Source organism: Phoca vitulina, unplaced genomic scaffold (assembly GCF_004348235.1).
Source record: "Phoca vitulina isolate PV1807 unplaced genomic scaffold, GSC_HSeal_1.0 scaffold2, whole genome shotgun sequence".
In the NCBI taxonomy this organism is placed as follows: domain Eukaryota; kingdom Metazoa; phylum Chordata; class Mammalia; order Carnivora; family Phocidae; genus Phoca; species Phoca vitulina.
Genome location: NW_022589705.1, coordinates 59,710,958 through 59,735,847, shown reverse-complemented (window position 1 = coordinate 59,735,847; position 24,890 = coordinate 59,710,958). Strand labels below are relative to the sequence as shown.

The following is a 24,890-nucleotide window of genomic DNA, read 5'->3' as shown; positions in this document are numbered from 1 at the left end:
AATGAAATAGAATAGAGAATCCAGAAATAAATCCACACATTTATGATTAATTGAGTTTTGACAAAGTTTATTTATTTAAATAAACTCTACACCCAACATGGGGCTTGAACTCACAACCCTGAGATCAAGAGTCACTCACTCTTCTGACTGAGCCAGCCAGGTGCCCTTGAATATCCATATGTAAAAGTGCACTTCAACCATTGCTTCACAGTAGACACAAAAACTAACTCAGAAAGATAAATGTAAAACTTCTAGAAAAAACAGAGGAGAAAATCTTTGCCATCTTGAGGTAGGTGAAGATTTTTTTAGATAGAACCCAGCAAGCACAATCTTAACAGAAAAAAAGTGATAAATTGGACTACTAAAATTTTTAATTTCTGCTTTTTAAAAAAAAGATTTATTGATTTATTTGAGAGAGAGAGTGCACGAGCAGGAAGGGCAGAGGGAGAGGGAGAGAGAAATTCTGAAGCAGACTCCGTGCTAAGTGTGGAGCCCTATGGGGTCGAACTCACCCTGAGATCAGACCCGAGCTGAAAACCAGAGTTGGAAGTTTAACCAACTGGGCCACCCAGGCACCCCTAATTTCTGCTTTGGGAAACCACCTTTAAGAAAATGAGAAGGCAGAGGTATGTGGCTGGCTCCATCCATCTAGCATGTGACTCTTGGTTTCCAGGTTGTGAGTTCAAGCCCCACACTGGGTGTAGAGATTACTTTAAAAAAAAATAAAATTTTTAAAAATAAAATAAGGCAAATCACAGACTGGGAAAAAATATATAGCAATATATTTGATAAAAGGTTTTGTGTCTAGGATACATAAGAACTGTTATAATTCAATATGAATATAATGCAATTTAAAAATAGGCATAACAGACATTTTGCCAAAGAGGGTATTTGAATGATTAATGAGCACATTAAAAGATGTTCATCATTAGCCATTAGGAAAAAGCAAATTAAAGCCACAGTGAGATACTACTTCGTATCTATAAGAATGGTCAAAATAAAAAATACTGACAAAACCAAGTGCTGGGGTGGATGTGGAACCTTGCCTCTTTTTTTTTAAGATTTTATTTATTTATTTGAGAAAGAGAGAGAGCCTGGGTGAGCAGGGACAAGAACAGAGCAGGAGGGAGAGAGATGAGCAGACTCTACACTGAGCACGGAGCCCAATGTGGGACTGAATCCCAGGATCATGACCTGAGCTGAAACCAAGAGTCAGATGCTTAACTGACATAGCCACCCAGGTGCCCCTGGAGCCCTGCCTCTTATACATTGTTGGTGAGGATACAAAATGGTACAGCCACTCTGAAAAACAGTTTGGTAACTTCTTATAAAGTTAAACATACGTCTACCCCATTACCCAGAAATTCCACTCCTAAGTATTCACCCAAGAGAAATGTAAATATATGCGTACACATGGGTGCACACACACACACACACAAAAGCATACATGTAAAAATGTGTATAGCAACTTTATTCATAATAGTCCCAAACTGGAAACAATCCAAATGCCTATTAATGGTTGAGTGGATCAACAAATTGTAGTATTTCCATATAATGAGTATATTTCCACGTATTCAGCAATAAAAAGGAAGAACTATCCGTACACGCAACAATCTCTGAGTATCGCAAAGGCAGTATGGTGAGGAAAAGAAGTCAGACACAAAAGACTTACTATCCAATTCCATTAGCAAAGTTCAAGAACAGGCAGAACTTATCTACAGGGACAGAGAGCAGAGCAGTGGTGTCTAAGGCAAAGCTGGGGGTGCAAAGGGGCACAAGGGATGGCAATGGGAGATGGAAATGTGTCGTATGTCAACTGTGGTGGGGGTAAAATGAATGTATATATTTGTCAAACTCACCAAGCTATACACTTAAAATGGGTATGTTTTATTGTTTATAAAATATACCTCAATAAAATTGACTTTAAAAAAAGGAAAAAAACCTCAAGAGAAGCATCACTGTATAGCAATAAAAGAAACTGAAAGGAACCTAAATGGAAAACTACAAGGCAGCAAACATGGATGAACGAGATTGAGCATATACATCAGTACAGACAAAGCTCACTAACATAAGATTGAGTGAAAAAAAATAGGTTCCAGAAGAATACATGCAGTATAATGATTTCTATTTAAAATTTTATCACATGTAGGGGTGTCTGGGTGGCTCCATTGGTTGAGCTTTAGACTCTTGATTTTGGCTCAGGTCATGATATCAGGGTCCTGGGTTCAGCCCCTCCTCAGGCTCTGCTCTCAGCGAGGGGTCTGCTTGAGGATTCTCTCCCTCTCCCTCTGCCCCTCCCCCTGCGTGTGCTCTCTCTCTCTCTCAAATAAATAAATAAATCTTTAAAAAAATTAAAAGCAGGGAGAGTAATACTGCACAGGGTTGTAGTGGCTTTTAAAAAGAGTGGATGAAAAGCACAGAACACAATCTTGAGATTACAGTGTTATCCATAAATGCGAGTTCTCTCTGCTCACCCCTCCCTCCTATAGTTTCTTTCCCTTGTGGTATTGGAGACTCTGGTCCCCGGACCTCAGTTGGAGAGGAAGGAGTTGGTGGTACAGGACTCTGATCAGTTACTGGCTGTGTGAGTTTGGGTAAATCACTTAACCTACCTGAGTCTCAGTTACTTTGCAAGATGGGAAGAATAACACCTATCTCAAAGGAAGTTTTCAAGGACTATATGACATACAAGATGGGAAACTACCAGGTATTTAGTAGGTTTACAATAAGTGCCTGCAAGAAGAACAAGCATTAGAGTGGGATTTAGGCCAAAAGAGCTAGAGGATTTTAGCATAGGCTCCATGGTTAGAGTTCAGGGGGGTGGTCCATAAACTTGTAATGGGTAAAAATTGCATCCTGTTTTCACTAACCTGTAATTGGAATTTAGTATTTCTTTCTGTCATGCAGGTAAGCAACAAATCACAGTACTATTCAGCAGTACCTGTGACTCTGTCACCAATAGAAATCATAGTTTCGTATTATATTATAATAGCAATATCTTGAAAATACTGTTTACACTCATTCACCACCTCAAAATTACAATAGCTAATAGACCAATCTCTAGATCTTGCTATTTAATGTTTAAGAAACAACATTCATAAAATAAATATACTTTTAAAGATTTTATTTATTTATTTGACAGAGAGAGCACACAAGCAGGGGGAGCAGCAGAGGGAGAGGGAGACACAGGTTCTCCACTGAGCAAGGAGCCCAATGTGGGGCTCGATCCCAGGACCCTGGGATCACGACCTGAGCCGAAGGCAGACACTTAACCGACTGAGTCACCCAGGCGTCCCATAAAATAAGTATTTTTTTAAAAATATTTTGAGGGGTGCCTGGGTGGCTCAGTCGGTTAAATGTCTGACTTCAGCTCAGGTCATAATTTTGGGGTCCTGGGATCAAGCCCCACATCAGGCTGCGTGCTCAGCAAGGAGTCTGATTGTCCCTCTCTCTCCCTCTGCCCCTCCCTCTGCTTGTGCTCTCTCTCCCTGTCTCTCTCTCTCAAATAAATAAATAAACTCTTTAAAAATATTTTGATAATGATTCTATATAACTGGTATTCTTGTTATCCTAAGTAATTTACTTTTTGTGGTTAAAAGTACTCTTCTGAATAGGGGTCCCTAAGTCTTCATCAGACTGCCCAGGAGCCCTTGGCTATACAGACCTGGGTGCTTCCGGCCTGGGCCATCGACTGTTGTGTGACACTGGGTTTGTTATTTTTCAGGGGCACAATCATCCCTGCTTGGCTCACCCCACAGGGTTGTTGGGAGGAATAAATTAATTCTTGGCTGGAAAAGGGCTCTGGAAACTGCTGGCAGCTTCACAATTTTCCCAAAAGTCAGAGCAGAGTGCTTTCTACCTCCCAGCTAAACCCTGTCTCCAGGAGACCTCTCTCCTTTCCACAGGATTTCCACTCCGCCCCCTTTACTTTCCATCTGGTAAAGAGGCCAAAGTGCACCTTCATTAGGGTATGCCATCCAGCCTCCAGGTGCACAGCTCAGTAGAAAGGTTTTCTGGGGGACAATAACAATTCCCTCCAATTTTCATATTTGACCTTATAGTGACCCTTGAGGACACTACCCCCTCAAAATTCTTCCTCTCTCCTTCAGACAGTGACCACTCTGCAGCCATGGTCCCCACATTTCCCCTTTCACTGCCCTGTCCTATGATCATCTGTGTGACTCCTCCACCATACTGTGTGTTTCTCAAGGGCAGACCCAGATCTGACCCCTCTCAGGGACTCCAGTGCTCAGCTCAAAAGCATGGCACACATTAGCATCTTAGAAGCTGGCCAGATGAAGAAAGGTAACCTGAAACAGAGAGAAAAATCGGGGAAGGGGGAGAGCTAGGGTTTGAGCCCAGATTGCCTGATGCCCACGTTTATGCCACACACACCCAAAGCAAAGAATGGAGAAACTGGGGAGTCCCAAGGCATCACAATAACTATTTCCTACTCTACCTACTCCTGTGAAAAATTAGAAGAGCTAAAGATCTTGTCATCTTAAGCTAGCCCCTGCCCATCTGTCCAATGAGAAATTCAGTGGCTTTCAAACCTTTTTGACCTGACTCAAAAGAAATGCACTTTACATTGTGATCTGGTCCATAATACATACATACATATGTAACTGAAATAAGCATTTTATGAAAGAATACTTAGCTTTACTATCCGCAGTGCACTTTTTCTGTTCCATTTAATTATTCTTATTTATTTATTTATTTATTTTAACTAGGCTCCACGCCCATCATGGAGCCCAACACGGGGCTTGAACTCACCACCCTGAGATCAAAACCTGAGCTGAGATCAAGAGTCTGACAACGGACTGAGACACCCTGGCTTTCCTAATTACTATTTTTTAAAGCTAGCTGTGACTGATTAATTGGTTACATGTCCCACAGGTCTTTTTCAGTCCCAATACCCTGTGACTAGCTGAATGGGATATAAAATGGGACAACTAGGGGCACCTGGGTGGCTCAGATGGTTAAGCATCTGCCTTCAGCTCAGGTCATGATCTCTGGTTCCTGGGATGGAGCCCCACCTTGGACTCCTGGATTAGCAGGGAGTCTGCTTCTCCCTTTGCCTCTCCCCCTGCTCACACACTCTCTCTCTCACAAATGAATAAATAAAATATTTAAAAATTTTTTTTAAAAATGGGATAACTAAAGCTCAGGAGTCTCTAGTCCTGGATCAGTGCAATTGGGGAAAGCTGTGTACCTCTCAAAGCCTCAGTTTCCCCACTGTACCCTGAGAGGACAGGCAATTTCTAAGGGCCACATATGGCCCCTTCAGACTGTGATCCCCTAACCCTAGTGAGAACACGGCTCTTGTGATCTGGAAATAATTTCTGAGAGTGGAAAGGTGTGCCGGCTTTGCTTCCTGGGGGGTGGGGTTCCATTTGGGACATCATGTAGCCCCCTTGTCCTAGGCCAGGGTGGCAGGGAGTCTGAACAGAAGAGTGTGAATATGTCAGTACGACTTAGCTGCTCAGGGAAGGAAGAGACAGACAGGCCAGGAAGCCAAAGGTTTAAAACTCCACTGGAGGGATGCCTGGCTGGCTCAGTTGGTGGAGGGAACGACTCTTGATCTCAGGGTTGTGGGTTGGAGATTACTTAAAAATAAAATCTTAGGACGCCTGGGTAGCTCAGTCGGTTCAGCATCTGCCTCCCTCTCAGGTCATGATCCCAGTGTCCTGGGGTCCAGCCCCTCTTCCCGTCTGCTTCTCCCCCCTCCCCCCACTCCCTACACAACGGTGAGTCTCCTTCTCCCTCTGCCCCTTCCCACCCTCCCCCCTCGGGCTCGTGTGCGCGCGCGCACGCCACGCGCGCTCTCTCTCAAATAAATAAAATCTTAAAAAAAAAAAAAAGTCGGGCGCCTGGGTGGCTCAGTCGTTAAGCGTCTGCCTTCGGCTCAGGTCATGATCCCGGGGTCCTGGGATCGAGCCCCACATCGGGCTCCCCGCTCTGCGGGAAGCCTGCTTCTCCCTCTCCCATTCCCCCTGCTTGTGTTCCCTCTCTCACTGTGTCTCTCTCTGTCAAATAAATAAATAAAATCTTTAAAAAAAAAAAAAAAAAAGTCCACTGGAAAAGAGGCACAGTGAGAACCCCAGAAAGAACAAGGGCTTGGGGACTAGACAGACCCAGGTTAAAATCCCACGGACTTGAGGACTGGGGGAAATGACCTCTCTGGCACTTAGCTCTCATTTATAAAATGGGTTTGAAAATCCCTGGTCCTCTGGGTTGGTGTGAAGGCTAAGTGAAGTAGTGTACTAATCATCCCATACCTGACCCTGCGGTGTGGTCGCCGGCTGGCCGCTTGTGTCTCGCACTAGCCTGGGCCTGCCCTGAGACTGCCGGCGTCGAGCACAGCGCCGAGCACCAGGAGGGTGCTCAAGGGCAGCTGTGGAATCCGCGGCGGTGGCTTCGATTCCCGCCCTGCCACCTCGGACATGTCGTGTAGTCTCTCTGCGCACTCAGCACCCTCGTGCATAAACTGGGAACGCGGTGAGACGAGCGCAGGACAGACTCGCGCCCAGGAGGCTCCGCCGGGTAGCTCCCTCCTCTCGGCTCCGCGGGTCGCCCTCCCATCCGGTCCCCCCCCCTCGCGCTCGCGCTCCGGCGCCCGCTCCCCCCCCCGCCTTCCCGCCACTCTCCACTCCCACCGCTCCTCCGCTCTCCTCCTCCTCTCTTTCCTCATCCTCCTCCACATCCCCTCCCGCCGCGCCCGGTCCGCGTACCTGGTCGCCTTTCCCGGTCCTGAGGGACTCTAGGTCTCTAACTGCTGCGTCTCCGCGCCTCTCGCCACGTCCCTCTGTCGCTTTGCTTCTCTCTGCTTTTTCTCTCCCTCAGTCGCTGTCTTTCTCCGGCTTAGTTCTGTCTCCGTCCGTTCCTCGCTCGCCCGGCCGTCTGGTGGCCCGAGGTGGCGGCGGGCCCGGCACGGGGCGCGATGAGCGGCGCTTGCACGAGCTACGTGAGCGCAGAGCAGGAGGTGGTGCGTGGCTTCAGCTGCCCGCGGCCGGGGGGCGAGGCGGCCGCCGTCTTCTGCTGCGGCTTCCGCGACCACAAGTACTGCTGCGACGACCCGCACAGCTTCTTCCCCTACGAGCACAGCTACATGTGGTGGCTCAGGTACCGGCCGTGGCGCTAACCCCAGCTAGAACCCCACTCCAGTCTTAGCCCCTCACCGCACCCTCAGTCCAGCGCGTGCTAAACCCTCAGTCCTCACCCACGTGCCCACCCCAGCATCAGCATCGACCCGCACCTGCCCTTTAGCCCTTCAGGCCCAATACTGACCTTTGCTCTCACCAAGCCAACTCCCTCTGTAACCCCTTCCCCCATCCTGACCTGAACCATTATTCAGATCCAAACTTGAACCTCATCCCCAACTCCACTGGAGAAACTTCAGTCCATCCCTACTCCCGGTGTCATCCTCTGCCACCCTGAACCCAGCCCCACATAACACACCAACCCTCTCCCTGACACAACACTCCCATCTCCCACATTACAGGAAACCCAAACCCTACCCTAACCCAAGAGCTCACCAGGGTCCCCATCCTAATATTACCCTGACCTCATCCCTGACTTTACTCACTCCCCAGTCAATATGGATCACCAGCCCCAACCTCCCCGAGTCCTCAAGGCAACCCACCTTGACTCCAAACATGGTCTATCCCTACACCCAGACCTCAGCCCCAGGTCTTACTCCTCACCTCATGCTACACCCCAAGTCAATCCCAGCCTAGCTGAGGCTCAACCCTTTCTTCCTCCTCATATTTAGTCATTCTTTCAGCTACCCCTTATTGAGCACGTAGCTGGGGATCTACTCTACTCCCGAGCTAAAGCAGAGGACCAAGGAATCAGAGCTGCATGCAATGTCATAATGCCACAGCAGAAGCCAGCTCAGTATAGATTAATATAAGTGTAATTTGGGTGAATCCCCACCCAAAGGACCTCAGTTTCCCTGCCTGTTCAAGGAAGGGGGTGGATAGGCCAGTGTTGACATTCCTGGAACCAAGAATGGTGCTGAGAGGGCAGTGGGTCTCAGTTCCTAGCCGTCTCCAAAGGCCTCACCCAGAAAATAGGACCCGAGCCTGTGCCTGCTCTGGGAAATAGGTATCGGCAAAAATGGAGTGGGCCATCTCAGTAGACAGTGGTTTTCCTGTTCCTGGTGGTATGTGACCAGAGGCTGCATACCCTCTGGGTGGGAAAGGACATTCTGCCAAAGAAACCTCTCTGAGCCTGTCTTTATAACTATCAAATGAAGAGGATGATAAATGATTGCCCTGATTTCTGACTAGGACCAAAGAGATAAAGAGGTGAAATCAACTTGACATATGCCACTGACAATTATAGATAATCACTTTTTCTAGACTGCTCAACCTGTAATTCTTTTTTTTTTTTTTTTTTTTTTTTTACTTATTTGACAGAGACACAGCGAGAGAGGGAACCACAAGCAGGGGGTGTGGGAGAGGGAGAAGCAGGCTTCCCGCTGAGCGGGGAGCCTGATGTGGGGGCTCGATCCCAGGACCCCGGGACCATGACCTGAGCAGAAGGCAGACGCTTAACAACTGAGCCACCCAGGCGCCCCTCAACCTGTAATTCTAAAACTATTTTCAGATGGCCAGGTTTTCCAGTCCTGCACATTCGGCTGCTATCTGCAACTGAGGATTTAATTTATTCTCTATTCAACCATATATTCATTCATTCCTTATAGCCTTTGCTTTGTGCCAGGTGCTATGCTCAGCAATAGGGACACAAAAATTAATTATTCCCTGTCCCTGAGGAGCTCATCATCCATTCAGAGAGATATGACATGTACCTAGAGTATAACAATGGAGTATTTGCTGAAGACCCACTGTGTACTTAACACTGAGCTGGGTGCTGAAATATGGTAGCACTGACCTCCCTTAGAGGTATAGAGACAGTGTAGAACTTTGGGGCTGATTAGAACCCAGTCAGTCCAAACCGTGGCTCTGTCACTTAATAGCTATGTGAATTTGGCCAAATTATCTCCAAGGCTCTTTTCTCATCTTCAAAATGGCAATCGTACTACCTGTCTCGTGGAATTGTTGTGAGGATTAAGTGAAATAATGCATGTGAAAGTGACTAGTACATACTATATGTCCTCAGTAGAAGGGAGTTTCTTTCCCTGCTTCACAGGTGGGAAAGTGAATCTGGGAGTACGAAAGTGAATTGTCCAAGATCTTCTAGCGATGTCTTTATAGACTGAGATTTAAAGAACATCACCTAGGACGAACCAGGAGTTAGATGTATTCACACGTTCACAACCCTGGCATGTCTTCTGTCCATTTTACAGATGAGAAAACTTGAAAGCAGTTAAGTTAATCTCTGGTAAGGCCCTGCTGAGAGCAAGTGGCAGAGCTGGGATGAAAACTCAGGCCTGTCTGGCCAAAGTCCGGGCTTGTCCTGTGGCACAACTGTCTAAATCTAGCCTGGCTCTCTCATAACCCCCTTCACTCAGATCATTTGAAAAGACACTCATTGACCCTCTACTATCTTCTGGGCACTGTGCTGGCCCTTGGAGACACACACCCCCTCAGCACCTAGCCAAGATCCCCTCCCTCTTCTAACATCTCCTTCCCTCTACACCCCTGTGGTCCCTCCTGTTGCCTTCACCCCTCGTGATATGTGGAATGCTTTAGTGGCTCAGACAATGAGGTGGAGGGTTGGATGGGGTGACCTCTGAGGTCACATCACGTGTCAGTGTGCTCCCGTTCTGTGACCTCAAGGGCAGTTGAAAGGTTTAGCCCGCAGGGCTGACTTTTCTTAGGCTTGGACATAACATGGTTCATAAACATCACAGACAGTTACAAAGTGGAGGAGAGGACCGGAGGGTCCCCCAGGACATCTAGGTAATCAATGTACCTTAAACCCTAAAACAACCCTTCTGGAGTGCACCATTGCAGGGTGGAGACCTTGTTTTGCTCTCAACTCCATTTGGCCTTTTTCATGAAAGTTGGTCCTTAAAAATATAAGATCTCCAGGTAAACAACTGTTTCCTTGGGTAGTGCTCAAGGAGAACTGCTGTCTTTAAAAGTGTGTCTCAGGATGAAGACTCCCTGTGGAGAAGCAGCTGGTGCTATCACATGTCTGGTCCACTTTCCGAACACCCTCTATTAGCAGCTCCGTTTTTTACCAGGATGTGAGCCAAAAGGCAGCAGCCTTGCTGCAGGGCAGAATCGGTTGTCAGGCACTGTGTGTACACCACCTCATTTAATCTTTAGGGACACCTGGTGAGATAGGAACCTTTACAAATGAAGAAAACGAAGATCAAGAGATGAAGGATTTTTCAGTTTATATATGACAGAACCCAGATTTGAACTTAGAACAGCCTAACTCAAAAGCCCTAACAGAGAAATGTTAGACCGCCTCTCCAGTTCTCTCCTAGGGGTCACAGTGTGTTATCTCTCTGAGAGTTATGGATCTGTGAACTCCTAGAAGGCTAGCAGCTCTTCAGTTTCCCACCCAGGGCAGGAAACTCTAACTTCACTGAAAAGTGTACTCATCCCGGTATTCTTTTTTTTTTTTTTAAAGATTTTTTATTCATTGATTTGACAGAGAGAGACACAGCGAGAGAGGAAACACAAGCAGGGAGAGTGGGAGAGGGAGAAGCAGGCTTCCCTCGGAGCAGGGAGCCCAATGCGGGGCTCGATCCCAGGCCCCTGGGATCATGACCTGAGCTGAAGGCAGACGCTTAACGACTGAGCCGCCCAGGCACCCCTCATCCCGGTATTCTTTACAAACCCATGCAATAATAGAAAACTTACCACCTCTCAAGGCAGTCCATTCACCTGGGGACAACTCTAATCATTTAAAGTTCATCTTCGGCCGGGCGCCTGGGTGGCTCAGTTGGTTGAGCGACTGCCTTCGGCTCAGGTCATGATCCTGGAGTCCCTGGATCGAGTCCCACATCGGGCTCCCTGCTCGGCAGGGAGTCTGCTTCTCCCTCTGACCCTCCCCCCTCTCATGTGTTCTCTCTCTCTCATTCTCTCTGTCTCAAATAAATAAATAAAATCTTAAAAAAAAAAAATAGTAAAGTTCATCTTCGGCCAAGCACAGATGTTTCCCCTTGGAGCTGCCTCGGTTGTTCCCAGCTCTGTCCTTGGGACCTGATTCCTCTGTCCCCAGACAGACCATCAGAGACAGCGCCCGCTCCCTGTCTGACTGCTAATCTGGGATATCTCCTGCCAGCTCTCTCACCCATTCCTCAAAGGACCTTCTTTTTAGAGGGCCCTTTCCATCCAGGTGGCCACAGATGTCCCATGTAAAGTGTGGGGGCCCAACTGGAGCCCAAGTCTTCCAGATAATAGCCTTATAAACAGCATATCTCAAAAGGGGAAATAATGTTTGATTAAAGTACTTATAAGAACTAAAAGGTACTGCATGCTCAATATGGAAAATGTGGAAAGGACAGAGGAATCATGGGAGATCCAGTGTCTTAGCTTGGATTCCCCAAAAGACTTAGAAACAAGGATTTGAGGGCAAGTGGTTTTTATGGAAAGCCATCCTAGAAAACATGGGTTGAGCGTGGCAAAGTGAGGCAGGGAAGGGTAAGAGCAAATGATAGTGGGTCACCACTGAGGGTCACTGGAGCTTATGCCCGCTGAGCTCTGCCAGCCCATGTAGAAATTACACCTCAGAGTCATCCCACCTGAGGGCCAGGAAACTGGGTATTCACATACAATTTGTGTCAATCATTGGTTCTGTGTCAATGGGAGAAGGGAGGCATTAATTTTCCTGCACTTCTCACCTGCTCAATGTACAGATGGAGACTGTTCTGGGCCCAGAGAAAACCCTCAGGCCAAGGGATATAGATGCTGGCATTTGAAACTCTGGCCAGAATATTCTACAATTACAAGACCCCATGGGACACGGACAGGACATCCACAGCCTGCACTACAACCAGAGACAGCCTGTTAGCATTTTGGTGTATTTCTATCCAACCTTACATATGTATAATTATGTATATGTTTATTTAAATTGGAATTATGCTATATATTTAGTATCATGTCCTACTCTTTTCACTTAGCATTATCTCATCAGAACTTATCCTGGATCTTTTTTTTATTTTATTTTTTAAATATTTTTATTTATTTGAGAGAGAGAGCACGCACAAGCATGGGGAGAAGCAGGAAGAGGGAGAGGCAGACTCCCTGCTGAGCAAGGAGCCCGATGTGGGACTCAATCCCAGGACCCTGGGATCATGACCTGAGCCAAAGGCAGACGCTTAACCAACTGAGCCACTCAGGCGTCCCTATCCTTGATCTTAAATATTATTTGAAAACATGTTTTTAATGGCTCTAAACTATTCCATTGCAGGGGTGTTCAATAATTTATTTAGCCATGGGAAGACAGATTTTCCAAAGCTCTAAGGTGATTCTGCTTAGTGGAACTTAGCTATCAACTAGCTGGGAAATAAGTCACCAGCTAGCTGGGAGCAAAATCTGGCAGAAGTGGCAAGGGCAAGAGTCTGGGGGTGGGGTCAGGGCGAGGGGTGGGCAGAAAAGCTGGTGAAGAAGTCATAGACGGGAAGGGCACACAAACAAAGCCTGCTGCTTACTTATCCGCTACTGTTGGGAGAATATCTTACAGTGCCTGACACATAGTAGGTACTCAGTAATATTTACTAAATGCTTACTATGTGCCAGGGCTTCTGCAAGGGGAGGACAAAGCTGATTATTTATGGTCTGATTCTGCCTTCAAGAAACACATGAGGAATATGTTGAACACCTACTATGTGTCAAGAATATTACATATATTAGTCATCCTTACTACCTCCTGTGAAGTACTGTGTTTTGGGTTTTTTTTTAAGAGTTTATTTACTTAACAGAGAGAGCGCACACAAGCAGGGGGGAGCAGCAGAGGGAGAGGGAGGAGGGGACTCCCCGCTGAGCAGGGACTCTGGGATCATGACCTGAGCCAAAGGCAGACGCTTAACTAACTGAGCCACCCAGGTGCCTCTGTGAAATACTGTGTTTTGATCATTTTCACTTTTCAGACAAAGAAGTTGAGGCTCAAAATGTATAATAACTTCATCAAGATCTCAGAGTGAGTTGTTACATACCTGGGTCCTAACCCAGGTAGGTTTGGTTCCAAAGCCCTTTGCTCTTTCCTGCCACATTGGGCTGCCTGACTCAGAGGGAAGTGCTAAAGGCCCTGAGGGAAGTGTCCTGGGTGGATTAGCCTGGCATGGGTGGGCAAAGGAGAGAGAAAGATGGCCAAGGAAAGCATTATTGAGGTCAGGAGACATTTGAGATGGGCCTTCAAGGACAGGTAAAACTCTAATGTGGGGAGATGATAGGGAGGAATCATATGAAGCAGGAAAGACAGTGACTCCCAAATGAGCCAGGAGGTAGTCGTCTGGAGACCAGGTGACCAGGGCCTGACTTGGGGCAGAGGTGGCAAGGTTGGAGGGTGAGGGAACAGCAGTGGGGAGGTCTTCTAAACATGGAGTCCACACTGGCGTGAGACCCAGTGGAGGGTGAGTCGGAAACTACCTGGAAGGAGGTTGGAAGGACAGCTGGTTTTTAGCTAAGGCCTACTATGTGTCTTGATTTTTAAGAAACAGCATCATGGGGAGGGCTCTTTAAGACCATCTCCAGCTCCCTGGGGTGGGGATGGGGGGGTTGGGATGCAGGTTGAAGAAAGTAGGGAGGGAAGGAGAAAACAGGAAGGGGAACACAAACTGAGTCCCAATTATGTGGTGGCACTGACGCAAGTCGTGTTACATATGTGGTGAGTCCTGGGCACACAGCTAATGCTCTGTCTCATGCTTAGGCCCAAACGGCCTAAGGCAAGTAGAGACAGAACAAAAGTTGAAGCCAGCCTATGCCTATAACACCGACAACACTTCACGTCTAACGGGTTGCCTCCAAAGTCCCCTCCCGACACTCAGCTCCCTCTGGTCTTCTCTCCCCAGCATTGGCGCCCTTGTGGGCCTGTCCATAGCAGCAGTGGTTCTCCTGGCCTTCATCGTCACCGCCTGCGTGCTTTGTTACCTGTTCATCAGCTCTAAGCCCCACACGAAGTTGGACCCAGGCTTAAGCCTCCAGCCTCCAGGTAAGAAACAGACCTCATGATTTCCTTGTAGTAAACAGGCTAGCACCTTTACAGAGGGGGGGATATTTCGATGATGTTTGGAACATTTGCCTCACGAGAGTTCCTAGAATATTCCGAAGCAGCAGCACATTTTTTTAGGAGGTTCATGATCTGAACATTTTCATCCTAAACTCTTCATGTGCTCAGTGTTTATCAAAATAACTTGACATAGTCAGCATTCTATTTGTCACACAAAGATTAATCCATCTTGTGGATTTTCTCAGTGTTTTCAAATTCTAGCCTTAGGGAATGAAAACTGATTTTAATATTATCCCAAACAAAATAGAATTAATAAGCAAAATTTGCTGCTCTCCAGCAATTTGTTCAGAAATTAAGTACAGTTATTTTTCGACAATCTGAATTGCTGGACTACCCCCTCCTTCATTATTAATAAGCATAGACCCTCTAGAGCCTCAAAAGGCCCCCCTGCCAAAAGGGCTGCTTTTTCATAAGTCTTTATTGCACACATTTTTACAAACTCTGCAAGGTACTGTGAAAGATACAAGTGCCTACTGGCAAGTGATCTTTCTTTGTAGTTTGGTAGACAACACTCAAAATGAGTATTATTATCTCCATTTTACAGATGAGAAAAATCAAGGCTAAGACAGATTAGATGACTTACTCAAAGTGTCACAGCTAATAAATTGTAAGGCTAAAATTCAGCCCCTGTTTTTCTACCTTGAATCATGTTCTTTCTTCTGCCTACCACACTGGGTCTGTGCAGATATATAATTAAGTACAAAATTGTTTAATGCCAAATGTAAGGAGAAATTCAAAAAGGAGAGTAGATTTGAATGAGTGCTGAATTAGCAAAGGAGTTGGTTGAGTAAAAGGAGAAAAGGCATTCCAGGATAGGATAAATAACGGGTAAAAGTGTGTGGGCAGTTCTGAGTAAGACCTATGCAGTGACTGGGTCATTCACCCTGGGGCACCATAGGAAATAAGGCCAGGCAGGAATTTAAGCTAGGCAGAAGAAGCAGGGGTGGCAATTAGAGCAGTAGAAAGGTGGGTAGTAGCTAAATTTCAGAGAAAGACAGAGAGGGCTTTTTTAGTTGTAAAACATTAGTTTTCCAACTTGACATCAACTTGTGCAACAAACAACAGCACAAGGACCCTTCTCAGATCCTGGTGACAATAAATAACCCTGCTGTTGCTGAGCATTGAAAAGCAGGAAGGATGGCTTTTGAGGGTAGAAGGATTCTTCTGGCTCGCCTTGTAGTCAGGAACCTGGGAAGCAGTGGCTAGGGCACAGGAAGAAAGCCTGAGCATAACCAGACAGCCCAGGGAGACCAGACAGCCCAGGCTTCAACTTTTATAGAGAAAAATCACAGAAGTTAATGAAAGGCATAAAAGAACCTATCTCATGAGATATGGCATGTATGTGGATAGAAGGCTCAATATCATAGACATACCAGTTCTCCCCAAATTAATTTATAAATAAAATTCCCAATAAAACATTTCATGGAATTTGTCAAATTAGTTCTAAAATTAATCTAGAAGAGTAAAAGTGCAAAACAATTTTGGAAAAGAAAGAGGAGGGCCTTGCCCTATCAGATAACAGACATTTTTAAAAGATTTAAGAATTGTCCGCTTGATATTGGCACAGCAATTGACAGATAGAATTGGGCAATGCAGTGGTCCTCAGTGGGGTGTACATTTGTCCCCCCCCCACCCGATGCAGGGACATTTGGCAATGTCTGGAGACATTTTTGGTTGTCGCAACTGGGGAAGGTATCTCTTGGTAGAGGCCAGGGATGCTGTTAAACATCCTACAATACAGAAGACAATGCTCCACACCAAAGAATTATCCAACCCAAAATGTAAATAGTGCCAATGTTGAAAAACCCTAGAACAAAAAGAGAGTCTAGGGGCGCCTGGGTGGCTCAGTCGTTAAGCGTCTACCTTCGGCTCAGGTCATGATCCCAGGGTCCTGGGATTGAGCCCCGTGTCGGGCTCCCTGCTCAGTGGAAAGCCTGCTTCTCTCTCTCCCTCTGCTGCTTCCCCTTGCTTGTGTGCTCACTCTCGCGCTCTCTCTCTCTCTGTCAAGTAAATAAATAAAATCTTAAAAAAAAAAAAGAGAGAGTCTAGAAACAGATTAATTAAAATATAGGAATTTGAATAAAACATCTAATTTTTTTAAATAAGGGGAAAAATTGGCAAATTTGCCTTCATCAAATGCAAATAGTCATGAAATAAAAATAAAACAGGGGTGCCTGGGTAGCTCAGTCAGTTAAGTGTCCAACTCTTGATTTCAGTTCAGGTCATGATCTCAGGGTCATGGGATGAAGCCTGAGTGGGCCTCAGTGCTCAGTGGGGAGCCTGCTTAATATTCTTTCTCTCCCTCTGCCCCTCCCCACCCCACTCTCTCTCTCTCTCTCTCTCAAAAAAAAAAAAAAGACATCATACATAACGTTATAAAACAAGTGATGGACTGCAAGGATATTATAAATGTAAAGATAAATACACACATGTAAACAATCCTCATTATTCACAGAGTTGATATTTGCAAGTTTGTCTGCTTGCTAAAATTTATCTGTAACCTCTAAATCAATACTTGCAGTGCTTTTGAGGTCATTTGTGGATGTGGACATGTGAAGAGCAGCAAAAAATTTGAGTTGCCCTATCACACACATTCCCAGCTGAGGTTAAACAAGTCTCTGCCTTCTTGTTTTCAGCTCTCATACTGTAAACAAGTATCTATTTAATGCCATGTTTTTTGCATTTTTGTGATTCTTGTTAACTTCACTGTTTAAAGTGGCCCCCAAATGTAGTGCTGAAGTATTCTCTCCTGTTCCTAAGCATAAGAAGACTGTGATGTACCCTGTGGAGAAAATACATGTGGTAGATAAACTTTGTTCAGGCAGGAGTTATAGTGCTGTTGCTCATGAGTTCAATGTTAATGAGTCAATAATATATACTAAACAATGTGTCTTCAAACAAAACACACAAACAACAAATTTATGTATTGGTCAGTTGACAAAACTGTTGTGACCAGAGGCTCACAGGCACCTAACCTTGTATTTTCCCTAGGAGCAATGATTCAGCATTCATTAATTCAGTGTTTGTGGTAACTTTATAGAATATAACTACTGTGAATAATGAGAATCAACTATATATAAAATAGAGATGAGGCTGATATCCAGAATATATAGGCACATCTTTAAACAAATGAGGAAAACGTAATTTACAAAAAAAGAAATACAAATGCTCAACACATATGAAAAAATGCTGCTCAACCCTACTAATGAGAAGAATGCGGGGCATCTGGGTGGCTCAGCTGGTTAAGTGTCCAACTCTTGAGTTCTGCTCAGGTCATGATCTCAGGGTTGTGAGACTGAGCCTTGTGTTGGGCTCTGCACCAGGTGTGGAGCCTGCTTAAGAGTCTCTCTCTCCTTCTCCCTCTGCCCTGACCCCCAATAAAGAAAGAAAGAAGAATCCAATTTAAGGATGATGTAACTTTTTAATTTTTTTTAAAGATTTATTTATTTTAGAGAGAGAGAGAGGAAGATGTATTTATTTGGGAGAGACTGAGAGAGAAAGAGAGTATGTGCCCAAGTGGGGAGGGGAAAGGGAGGGGAAGAGAGTGAATCTTCTAGAAGACTCCCTGCTGAGTGCTGAGGGTCACTCAGTGGGCTCGATCTCACAACCCTGAGACCATTACCTGAACCGAAATCAAGAGTTGGACACTTAACCCACTGAGCCACCCAGGCGCCCCAATTATATAACTTTTTTAAACAATTACATTGGCGGGGTGCCTGGCTGGCTCAGTCAGAGGAGCATGCAACTCTTAATCTTGGGGTCATGAGTTCAAGTCCCACATTGGGGGTAGTGATTACTAAAAAAAATAAACTTAAAAAAAAATCAATTACATTGGCAAAAGTCCCAAAATGGATCATATGAATAGTGAGAAATTTGGGTGTGAGGAATTGATACTGTCATATGCTACTGGTAAGAGTATAAATTGGCACAACCACTTTGTGGACCAATTTGGCAATATCTATTTAAACTAACAATATCTATACCCTATACCCCATAATTCCACTTCTAATTATCTGCCTTAGAGAAATAGTTGCACTAGGAGAAGACTTGTACAGAAAGATCCATGATAGCTTGTCATATTCAAAACAAACTAAATGTCCATCAGTAGAGGAATAATGAAATATGATATCACAGTTAAAAAGAATGAACTAATTCTAAATAGACCACCTCATTTGCTCTTCACAGTAACTGGGCAGAGTATAGATCTTATTACTATGCATTTTACAGGTGAGGATTTTGCAGACAGGGACCCAAAGTCACCTAGTGAGTGAGTGACAGAGCCAAGTCAGCCTTACCTGCTCCTTTGTCTCCTTATCCCTGTGCTGTGACAGGGAAGTCCTCACTGTGTACCAGACGCTGAAACTTGACATGCACGATCTCATCTCATTTTCCCAACTATCCCAGTGTGGTAGATATTATTGCCCCCCGTCTTACAGATGCAAAAGGCAGGTGTCAAGGAGGTTAGATGATTTGCCCAAGGGTTTACAGCTTATAAATCGTGGAACTGGAATTCAAACACGTGTTTCTTTTTGTGTCCCCAAAGTCCCATTCTTTCTGTGTTACCAGGCCCGGTCTGTGGGGTGCTCCTGCTTGTGTCCTGCTCCCCTCCCCTCTCCCCATTTTATCCCCCCAAACCTTTCTGACTCAAATGAAATATAGTTCATGCCTTGGCCCTGTGAATGAAAACCACCCTCCTACTTTTCACTGCTCAGCCACCAGCTGGATTATTCAGTCTCTAGGGCTTGAGACAGCTTGTATTCTTGCTTTTTGCTTCTTATTTTTAAGATGGAAAATGCATTTCCTGACCTTTTACTAAGTGATAGATTTCAGCTCTCTCTGCCTTTTGCCCAAACTCAGCTCTTAGTTCCTCCCCTTCATTAAGTGCCACGCTCTCCTTCCTCTGAACTCACAGCATCTACCAGGAGCCTCCTGTCCCTCCTGCATCTGAGACAGTTTACAGGCCCACTGTCTTACATTCATCAGAGCTTTACCTTTACAAAAATGTTTCATTTCTGTCTCCGTCTCTAGTAGGACATGTGCAGAGATCATTAGCCCCATTGTATAGCAGAGGAAACCAAGGGTTAGCCAAGGGAAGTGAATTAGCCAAGTCCACACAGCTAGTGAGCTTGTGTTGCTGAGGAGTCAACCCCGATCTCCCAGATTCTAAAGCCTACAATCATTGCACTGTATCTTGGGGCCATGATATCTGACTAGGGGGACAAGAGCAGAGTGGAAATGGACCAGAGTTTCTGAAAATAGATTCCTCCTGCTGCCCAGGCATTCTGTACTATCCCATCACTCCCACCCCAACCCCATCCCCCAAACTCAGGATGCAACAAAGACCGTAACTTTCTTACTCTGGTACTCTGTGAGGAACTAGCTTGGTCAGAAGAGTGACTGAGGTCCTACTGTTGTGCTAGGCGCTATGCTTTAAATACCTTATCCCATTTAACCTGCTCAACTACTCTGCCAAGTGGCTATTATCAACTCTATTTTGCTGATGAGGTGAATGAGGTAAATGTAGAGGTGATATTCCAACCTAGACACATTTAATAAGAGACAAAAAAAACAGGGGGAAAATGATAGGCAAGAGTTCAGTTCTCCCTCTAAAAGGTGTTGGTGGGAGATCCCTAATCAGCCATTCTCACCATCCATCAGCTTGGTGTTTTCATAAAGTTAAGCATACACTTACTCTATGTATTAGCTTCCTACAGCTGCTGTAACAAATTTCCACAAGCTTAACATAACAGAAATGCATTATCTCACATTTCCAGGGCCCAGAAATCCAAAATCAGTCTCACTGGGTTGAAATTAAAGGCTCCAGGGGAGAATCTGTTCCTTGCCTTGTCCAGTTTCTGGTGACTGCCAGCATCCCTTTGCTTATAGCTGTATCACTGCAATCTCTACATGTCTCTTTACATCACTCTGTGTGTGTCCATCTCCCTCTGCCTTTCTCTTATAAAGGCAGTGGTGATGGCATTTAGGACCCACCCAGATAATTCAGGATAAGCTCCTTATCTCAAAATCCTTAATTTGGGGTGCCTGGGTGGTTCAGTTGGTTAAGTGTCTGCCTTTGGCTCAGGTCATGATCCCAGGGTCCTGGGATCGAGCCCTGCGTCGGGCTCCCTGCTCAGTGGGGAGCCTGCTTCTCCCTCTCTCTCTCTCTGCAGCTCCCCCTGCTTGTGCTCTCGCCCCCACACCCTCTGTCAAATAGTAAATAAAATCGTTAGAAAAAAAAAAACACCTTAATTTCATCACATCTGCAAAATTTTACCATATAAGGTAACATTCACAGGTTCCAGAGATTAGGACCTAATATCTGGGGGCTACCATTCAGCCCACTGTACCATGTAAATCAGCAATTACACTCCTACGTATTTATCCTAGAGACATGAAAATGTATGTCTGCACAAAACTATACATGAATGTTCATAGCAGCTTTATTTGTAATTGACAAAAACTGGCAACAACCCAAAAGTCCTTCAATGAACAGATGGTACAACCACCCAATGGAATATATGCAGCCATAAAAAGGAATGCACTATTGATACACACAACAACTTAAATGGATTTCAAGGGTGTTATATAGAGCGAAAAAAGCCAATCTTAAAAGGTTGTATACTATATAGTTCCATTTATATCACACTTCTGCTATGACAAAATTATAGTAATGGAGAACGGGTTAGTGGTTACTAGGAGTTAGGTTTAGGAGGAAGGTCCGAGTATAAAGAGGAAGCATGAGAAAGTTTCTTTGTGGTGATGGAAGAGTTCTTTATCCTGACTGTGGCAGTGATTATATAAATCTATATATGTGATAAACTTTGACAGTACCATACACCAAAAAAAAAAAAAAAAACATATAAAAACTGGTAGAAATTGAATAGGATTTGTAGTTTAGTTAATCATATTGTATCAATGTCAGTCTCCTAGTTTTGAAGTTATTCTATGGTTATTTAAGATGTTATCATTGGGGAAAGCTACCTTAGGTGAAGGATAAGTGTACTATTTTTGTAACTTCTTTTTTTTTTTTTTTTAAAGATTTTATTACTTATTTGAGAGAGAAAGAGAGAGAGAGAGAGCTCAGAGGGAGAAGCAGACTCCCTGCTGAGCAGGGAGCCTGATGCGGGACTCGATTCAGGGACTCCAGGATCATGACCTGAGCCAAAGGCAGTCGCTTAACCAACTGAGCCACCCAGGCGCCCTATTTTTGTAACTTCTTATGAGTCTTCAATTATTTAAAAATAGAAAGTTCAAAACAAAACAAACAACAAAAAAGGAAATTTATTGGCTCTGTGGGTGAGAAGTCTAAAAGTAAGGTAGGCTTTATGCATGGCTTGAATAGAAGTTCACTATGTCGTCAGGCTTGTGGCTCTATCCTCTAAAATTCTTTCAACTCTACCCTCTATTTTGAGTTGGCTTACTCCTCAGGCTGACTTTTCTTATGGTAGAAAGTTGGCTACCAACAGTCCCTGGGGCCACCAGCTTTTTGTTTCCCTCTAGCCAGGAGAAGAAAGAGGGAACTATCTCTTCCTTCAAAGTGTGTGTGTGGGGGGGGCTGAGCTCTACTCTGATTGGACCATTCAGGTCATGTGTCCACCCCTAAACCAATCATTGTCCCCAGGGAAATGCTATGCACCCATTACCAATCCATGTGGCAAAGGAATGGGATTATCTGATTGGCTCAGATCAACCCTACTCCTAGAGCTGGGATGGGACCAATACCACCCAAATATAATTGCTATTACCAGATGGGAAGAGGTGGAATGAATGTTAGGTAGTCAACTCCAATGTCCAATATAACTTCCTTCTTAAAATTCACTCTTTCCCTAGGCATCATTCTTCCTGGGTATCCCCAATCAACGGAGTTTTCTAGACAGAGAAGGTATAAATTGTCATTCCAGGCAGAAGAAACAGCACAAGCAAAAAATCAGAGATGTAAAGGAATGGCGCTATTTAGGGCACAATAAAAACCTTGGTGTCGCAAACATCGAGTTCTTAAGGGAAGAGTGATAGTAATGAAGCCAAAGAGAAGGGAAGGGACAGTATGTGAAGAGCCTTGAATGCCACCCCAAGGATGACAGGTAATGGGAAGACATTGAAGCCTTTTGAGAAAGAACAGTACATGGACTCACTTGACTTTAGAAAGCTCTCTCTGGCTACAAACTGGAGGGTAGACTGAAGGAGACCCAACTAGAGGCTGTTCCAGTGGTCTGGGAGGAAGAAGATGAAAGCCTGACTGAGGATGGTGGCCCTGAAGATGTAGAGAAATGGGTGAATATGGAAGATGATAATTGGTGGAATCAGAGGGACTTGGTGACTCACATTTCCGGCTTGAACAGTTGATATGCTTTTTTTTTTTTTTTTTTTAAGATTTTATTTTAAAGTAATCTCTATACCCAACATGGGGCTTGAACCCACAACCCTGAGATCAAGAGTCTCATGCTCCACCAACTGAGCCAGCCAGGTACCCCTGAACGCTTGATACACATTTTATCCAAAAAGGCAGGAATGCTCAATTGTGTCAAATGCTCCTAATAAGTCAAGGGAGGTAAGGATTTGTAAGTGACTGTGGGATTTAGTGACAAAACGTTTTGAGGTATGTTGGGAGCAGAAAGCAAGTAAATTTCGGCAGAGTAAGTCATGAACGAGAAGTGGGGAATACTAATGCCAAGTGAGCCTCCTTTCAAGCTCATATACAAGAGGAGGAGAGGATAAATCAGTAGTGTGTCATGTAATCTATTCTTAAAGAAGAGAATAATGTATGTTTTAAATTTTTCCAGCACTTCTCTGCATGCTAGCTGTGTAGTCAGCCTGTATCCTCATCTATAAAATGAGTTTTTAATAGTACCTACCTCATGGGTTTATGGTCAAGGTCAAGTCTTCATTTTTTCCTAACAATTATTTATTGTCTGTCTCCCGCACTAGACTTTAAGTTCATTAGAAGCACTGACAGCTCCTAGTGAATGATGTAGTATGTTGTTAATAAATATTTGTTAAGTAATTGATGCATTTAAGACTGAGTGAGTCCTGGGGCACCTGGGTGGCTCAGTTGGTTAAGCGACTGCCTTCGGCTCAGGCCATGATCCTGGAGTCCCTGGATCGAGTCCCGCATCGGGCTCCCTGCTCGGCAGGGAGTCTGCTTCTCCCTCTGACCCTCCCCCCTCTCCTGCGCTCTCTCTCATTCTCGCTCTCTCAAGTAAATAAATAAATAAATAATCTAAAAAAAAAAAAAAAAAAAAGACTGAGTGAGTCCTGCCCAAGGTAAGCACTCAGGAAAGTTAGCCAGGGTGCATGTGACTGTCAGGGAGGAAAGTCTGTAAGAGGAATGCCTTCCGCTTGCTGTTTTCCAGACCCCAAAGAGGAGGCGCCCCCTGACTGCCAAGGTGGAAATGCAGGCAATTCGATGGAGGTGCCAGGAGTGAGCATTCTTGGGCAGAATCACCCCTTCCTGAACCCATGGCTAGACTGCAATGAGGAGCAGGCTGTGGACCCCAAACTTCTGCTCCAGCACTGCTTCATGGCCACAATGACTGCCAGTGACATCCCAGGCAGCCCTCAGGAGGCCCTTGTCCCAAATCTAGACCCATGTGGACCAACCCCATAAACATGCAATAAATGCCTCTACACCATCCTTTTCTGGAACCTCTTTTCCATGAAAGGTGGGGTTGGGGATGAGCAAAGGGACTTTGGAGACTGGTGGCATAAATGAGGGCTTTTCCCAGCAAACCCACCCAGGCCCTGCTTTGGACCCAGTTATATTGCTCTGCCTGGCCTATTGTGGGTCAAAGAGAGTTTAGACATGAATCCCAGGGAAATGGTCAGTAACAACTCCAGGCAATCAGGGGGGAGTCTGGGGCCAGTGGAGGCTCAGAGGAGCCCCTCACCTAACTTAGGAAGTCAGAGAACTCTGACTTGGTCTTCCTGTCACAGAGCAGGTATACTCAGGATCCCCCAGGAAGATGGCTGGGACCCAGAGGCAGGTGACTCCTACTTCTGCAGCTCTGCCACGAGGAACAGAATGAAAAGGAGTGTAGAGTTTGGTGGGGGGATTAAATTACTTAGGCCACACAAGGTACTTGAACAGTGTTGGCTCATGGAAAGCACTATGTGTTAGCTATCATCATCATCATCATTATTATTATTGTTATTGTTATTATTTCATTGTTAAGGAATCTTAGGGTAGGATGGCTGACTGCCACCCCTCTCCTGGCTGTTCTCTTCATCTTAACTTTGGCAGTAGCTTTAGGCTTTGCCTTGGAAGTGCAAGGCAAAGACTGAGGAGACTCAGTGGCCACTGAAAGCAGTTCTCAACATTTCTGACAGTGATATGACCTGCTGCTAGATTTGGCAACAGTAAAATGGCTACTCTTATTTGTGCATGGGGCCTGAGCCAGCCAAGGGCACATAGTGGGGTGGCAAGGCAGGGTGAATCACCTGCAGAAGTGGCCTAGGCCAGAAGTCGAGAGACCTTGGTTTTGGTCTTCATTTGTTGTCTTCTGTGTGTATAAGTGTGTGTGTGTGTGTGTGTGCATATGTGTATGTGTGCATATATGTGTCTTTTATGTGCGTGTGTGTGTGTGTGTGTATGTGTGTTTTATTTTCAGTGCTCTGAACCCAGCACCTTTGTCCGCTTATCGTACATCCAGCAGTGTCTATTCTATGCTAGGACTTGCATGGATTACCAGAAACAACAGTGAATCAGCCAGAGCTGCTGCCCTCAAGGGGATCCCACGGAGGGC

The 24,890-nt window shown here is 45.2% G+C and overlaps 1 protein-coding gene and 1 non-coding gene across 4 annotated transcripts; one reads left to right on the top strand and one right to left on the bottom strand.

Annotated features, from left to right (window-relative positions):
* The first annotated feature begins 6,784 nt into the window (after window positions 1-6,784).
* Window positions 6,785-23,780, top strand: SHISAL2A (shisa like 2A). Of its 3 annotated transcripts, XM_032428924.1 has the most exons (4): window positions 11,728-11,929; window positions 13,013-13,062; window positions 13,934-14,073; window positions 23,502-23,780. In XM_032428924.1, the coding sequence occupies exons 1-4, from the start codon at window positions 11,879-11,881 to the stop codon at window positions 23,753-23,755; spliced, it is 495 nt and encodes a 164-aa protein (XP_032284815.1). In that variant the 5' UTR covers window positions 11,728-11,878; the 3' UTR covers window positions 23,756-23,780. The 3 variants fall into 3 exon arrangements, with proteins under 3 accessions (XP_032284797.1, XP_032284806.1, XP_032284815.1); XM_032428906.1 differs by lacking the exons at window positions 11,728-11,929; window positions 13,013-13,062 and adding an exon at window positions 6,785-7,122; XM_032428915.1 differs by lacking the exons at window positions 11,728-11,929; window positions 13,013-13,062 and adding an exon at window positions 6,941-7,122 and having other exon boundaries at window positions 23,511-23,765.
* On the bottom strand, window positions 22,545-22,617 carry TRNAK-CUU. The gene has a single exon. It is a non-coding gene; the product is annotated as a tRNA-Lys (tRNA).
* Window positions 23,781-24,890: the final 1,110 nt, after the last annotated feature.

What these genes read in the sequence shown, in the direction of transcription:
- SHISAL2A (XM_032428906.1), top strand. Translation starts at nt 6,941, where the DNA reads ATGAGCGGCGCTTGCACGAGCTACGTGAGCGCAGAGCAGGAGGTGGTG. An exon ending in AGCTACATGTGGTGGCTCAG is followed by an intron (nt 7,123 to 13,933) that starts GTACCGGCCGTG and finishes TTCTCTCCCCAG; the next exon opens with CATTGGCGCCCTTGTGGGCC. An exon ending in CTTAAGCCTCCAGCCTCCAG is followed by an intron (nt 14,074 to 23,501) that starts GTAAGAAACAGA and finishes GCTGTTTTCCAG; the next exon opens with ACCCCAAAGAGGAGGCGCCC.